The sequence below is a fragment of the Palaemon carinicauda genome, chromosome 18 (assembly GCF_036898095.1).
Source record: "Palaemon carinicauda isolate YSFRI2023 chromosome 18, ASM3689809v2, whole genome shotgun sequence".
Taxonomy (NCBI): Eukaryota; Metazoa; Arthropoda; class Malacostraca; order Decapoda; family Palaemonidae; genus Palaemon; species Palaemon carinicauda.
This window is the reverse complement of record NC_090742.1, coordinates 79,351,170-79,356,169: the sequence shown is the minus strand read 5'-3', so window position 1 is coordinate 79,356,169 and position 5,000 is coordinate 79,351,170. Positions and strand designations below refer to the sequence as shown.

Here is a 5,000-nt window from a genome sequence, read left to right as displayed (position 1 = left end):
TTATTTCCAACACTTTTAAAAAATTACATAAAAAAAAATAGAGTACATAAATAAAAACAGAACTTGTTTATTTAAAAAACATGCATTTTATATGCAATTGAACGTAAATGTCTAATTTTATCATTATAAGTGCTTTATTTCAATAGAATGTTCTTTATTTTGGTGTTTAATATTGGTACTTTTTTTTGTCGGGAAGTGAGTCCCCTCGTTCAAAATGGATTCTCTTAATTGTTGCTAAGCGTTCTTCATCTTTAAGTGCGTCAATTAGCCGCCAGATATTGGGGTGGGCATTACCTACTGATTTATTAAGCGAATTATGAAACGCCTCTACGTTGTTATTTGTTCGTGGTAAAGAGTTGACTACACGGCTATAAACATTCCAGAAACTTAGTGGAAATGTACCTGTAACTCTTCGTCTGTTATTCCTTGTCCCTCTCTCAATTCCTATGTATGTAGATTCGAAATAAGCGAGAAATTCTTGCGGTATGGCATCATCATCTGACAGTTCTTCGAAAACCCAAATAACATCTTGAGTTGGCACAAAGGCAAGGGCAGAAAAATGTCTAATTTTTAAAGAGAATTCATTGTTGTTGTGGTATTCTTGTTTAAAACCCAATTCAACTATCTTTCTATAAAGCGATTGAGAGAAATGGAAGAAACACCCATTAAGAAAAACGTCTGGGACAGCCGCCTTTATTCCATTAAAACAAGCCTTTTCAAAATCAATAGTAATATTTTCGGTTTCTTCACCACCTAAAAATTCACTCAATTTTTCAAAAACTCTTCTATATGTTACCTCGGTCTTGTTAGGTAAAAGACCAAAGACACGTGGTATACTCAGTTTATCTTGCTGTACATGAACGGTTAAAAGTTGATAATAAAATTCCGGAGCAACTTTAAATGTACCGTCAATTGCCCAGTTCTTAAAACGTTTTAAATCTTGTAGCCCAGCATCAGATGCAAACATCAATATGCGATCCACATCGTCGATACCTGAATCATATTGAAGGAAAGTTTTCCCGCCGTCTATGACTGTAAATTCTAGTGGTATCGAATATCCTGCCCTTCCACATGGAACGGAAGGAAAATGTGAAAGTTTTTGTCTCCACTTCCTAATATTCCTGCTTATGTGACTTGTATTGGGCATTTGAGATAGGACAGATTCATCGAGAGACGCAGTAGCTTGAGCTACCAGGACGCGACTTGACTGATGAACCGTTTTCACTTTTTCTTTTAACGATTCATGCGCAACTTTGGCATCTACACGATCTTTCGTTGACGAGTGTGTATGTTCGTTTACATGTTGCAAAACTTCAAAGTCGTCGTCCGATGGTTTTTTTTTTTTATGTAGTCTAGCCTTGCAGTTTCTCTTCTTTCGTTGACTACACACCCAGTATATAATTGTACCGTCCTTATTTGTTCCATGTTTATGGTACATGAACTGTTGCTCATCAACAAGCATATCGTCCCCACGTTCACTCTTAATGATGGACACCATTGTGGGTTGAAGTTTCCAGAAATACTAAACTCTAAATACTAAAATTCGTTATTGTGATATTTTTGTTTATAAACAATTTAAAAATTTCCTAAATAATGGTGGTTTGGAAACCTATCTAAAAATCTTAAGAGGTAAACAGTTGTCGAAACAATAACAGATAACAAGGAAAATCTTGAATGGAAAACTGATAGTAAAAGTCGGGGATATAAGGTAATAAAGTTGTAGGTCTGTTTGTTTGTTTTAAACCATTCCTATGGGTTTAGAGTTACAGTTTTAAACTGAGAAATAATTTCACTTCATTTAATTTAAAAAAAAAAAAAATTGGTGGCGATTTTCCGGGTGGCAATATTCCTAGGTGGGCAATATTCCCAGTGGCAATATTCCCGGTGGCAATTGACCCAGTGGCAATTTTCCCAGTGGCAATATTCCTAGCGCCCTTCTCCGACTGCCATACGAGATCTTTATTTGTCGTCGTATTTTTTTTTTCGTAAGAATTACCTAATAATTAAATAATAAACAGAAGTGAGTCTAAAAATGAGTTTACTCAAACACAATATCTAATCAGCATCTTGGATGTGTGGGGTGACAAGAAGACATATGATACGGAATAAGGTAATTAGGGGTACCACAGGAGTTAGATAAAATCCAAAAAAGTAGACTGAGGTGGTATGGTCATGTCATGAGAAGAGATGAACAGTATGTTGGGAGGAGAGTGATGGAAATGGAGGTACAGAGAACGAGAAGGAGAGGGAGACCAAAGCGAAGGTGGATGGACTGGATCAAAGATGACCTTCGATCAATGAAGTGTGGGACAGAGGTAGATGGAGAAAGCTGACCAGAAACATCAACCCCACATAGAAGTGGGAAAAGATGCAGACAAAAAAGAAGATAGAAGAAGATCTTTAGATTCTATCACAGAGTAGTATAATTCACAACAACTTATATATAATTTGATAACCACACAGAAATGGGGCCGTAGCAGGTGAAACGTCACTCACCATTCTCACCATGCCCACAAAATTGACATGACATTTCTCGATATAAAGTAAGATGCTTGAATCCATTTTTCTCAAACTGGTGGTTCCAGTTTCACATTATTCAGAAGTCTAGTTCATTAGTTATATAAAAGAGAAGGGTGCTGTGGGCCTTAAAATAGATAGTAGTATACAATTAAATAGATGATGATTAGCCAATTGAATTATCTTATCTAATCTTAATCCACTGGTACCCACGGGATGCATAATACCTCAACGAATTTGTGCCATTATGTCTCTTTCCTCTGCCATCTCTCTGAGTTCAATTCAATTTGAAATATACATAGATAAAGAAAAATTTTTAATCTTGAAGGGTACTTGTGGCGTAGTTATTGTTCTTTAGTCATGGGCACATCTCTTTAGTAGACCGTGGAAGAAATATTTTGTATTTAATTAGATTTTGGACGTGAATTTAGTAGATTACAGTCAACCTATATTTAAAAGCTTCTGGCTTTAACAAATTGTAGAACCATTTTCAGAGAGTTTCATCTTTATCTGTATTCTTATGGCTATCTTTCATCCATATCTACCATAAAATCCTAATAATGGATACATTTCCATAAATAATAATGCTAGAAATTTAGAATTATAGTTTTGGAAATGGAGATATACATTTTATCGTTAAAAATCAGAACATAATTTTTTAACTATTAGATTATGGATTAATTATAATATAAAATAAGGAATACATGTCATAAAACTCTATTCTAGAAATCCTTTATGAATATCCAGCTAAGTGGAAATGCTATTAACCATAGCAGTTATTAAAGCACCTTTACAGCTTCTAAAATGGTCTATATTACGGAAAATTTGATGGGTCCAAATCCACTGCCTGATATGAAAAAAAAAAAAAAAAAAAACGACCATGAGCGATGAAACCCAAAATAGAAAGGAAAAGATGCCATTGAAGCTTTGGCCTCAAGGCAAACGGAGTTAAGAAATTCGTATCGGATGAAAATAAGATAAAAATAGACCGATAAAGATTACAGTAATTCGGTGAATCCCTCAGAGACATGTGCTCTCTCTCTCTCTCTCTCTCTCTCTCTCTCTCTCTCTCTCTCTCTCTCTCTCTCTCTCTCTCTCTCTCTCTCTCTCTACAGGTATATATCAAAATATTTATTTGAGCTTGTGAATGCCCTGTGTGCATGTATGCACACAAACAAACACATACACATGCATTTATGTATATATATATATATATATATATATATATATATACATATATATATACATACACACGCATATATATACATGTACATGTGTATACATATATATATATATATATATGTGTGTGTATATATATATATATACATATATATATATATATATATATATATATATATATATATATATATATATATGTATATATACATATACACATATATATATATATATATATATATATATATATATATATATATATGTACATACATATACGCACATATATATACATGTATGTATATATATACATATATATATATATATATATATATATATATATATATATATATATATATATATATATAAAAGTGTATGTGTGGGTGTTTTTGATGAGAATAAAAACAAAGTAACCAAAACGTGTACTTTTGGTAAGCCCTCTCCTTCCCCCCAAAAAGGCTGATGAATTACTGCAAGTCGTGAAATTTTAGAAACAATTAGAAAGATATACCTGAACTTTAAAAAAAAAAAAATTACATCCATGCTAATTATCTACTTATACACATGCAAGCGCAGACCTGAAAAGCCATACGGGTGCAGGTACAGCGAATGTGCTAGCAAGACAAAAAGAGACAAGTTTGCCCTCCATACGTCCAGGTTAACCTTGATAGGTGTGTGTACCTGTTGTTATACGTCCTCTCCCGTGATCCTCAACGGCTTAGAATAAAAAAAAACCTTGTCCCGACACTGCTCCGTAAAAGGGAAAGATCAAAAGATTTCACGGAAATTGATCCTTATTGAAAAATAAAAGTGTAAACACCGTACAGTGGAAAACCTACACTGTTAAAAATTTGCATAAAAAACGGTAAATGCCTGGCAACATTTATTCCAAGTTTTTTACTGTTTTGAAAACGGATATATTGACGTAAATGAGTGATATTACGGTCCCCAACCCTTAGAATATAAGACCAAGGTATGTTATAACTACTGTTGCCTGCATTTTACTGAAATACGACTGAGAGCAGTATATTTTTACGGAGAATTTCCGATTAAAATCATCCTTTTTTTTAACAGTGTACACAATGTTTAGTAAGGAACAGAAAATAGTGATATCTTTGAATTAGATCAATGGAGAAGCTAAATGAGTCCATCTACACACTGAAAAGAAAACAATAATACTAACTGTCAAATATTATACGGAAAGGAAACAAGAATATCCTCAGTTTTAGAGGTAAAAAGAGAAATGAACAAAATGAACATAAGGGAGGTTCATACAAATAATAGCAACCAGTTTCATATTAAGTAAAATC

At 33.4% G+C, this 5,000-nt stretch overlaps 1 protein-coding gene across 1 annotated transcript; it reads right to left on the bottom strand.

Moving 5' to 3' along the window:
- Window positions 1–166: 166 nt before the first annotated feature.
- On the bottom strand, window positions 167–1,498 carry LOC137657387 (uncharacterized). The gene has a single exon (XM_068391724.1). It carries the CDS (start codon window positions 1,496–1,498, stop codon window positions 167–169), a length of 1,332 nt encoding a protein of 443 aa, XP_068247825.1.
- Between the last annotated feature and the right edge of the window lie 3,502 nt (window positions 1,499–5,000).

Coding starts and splice junctions, on each gene's coding strand:
- LOC137657387 (XM_068391724.1), bottom strand. CDS start 1,498: ATGGTGTCCATCATTAAGAGTGAACGTGGGGACGATATGCTTGTTGAT.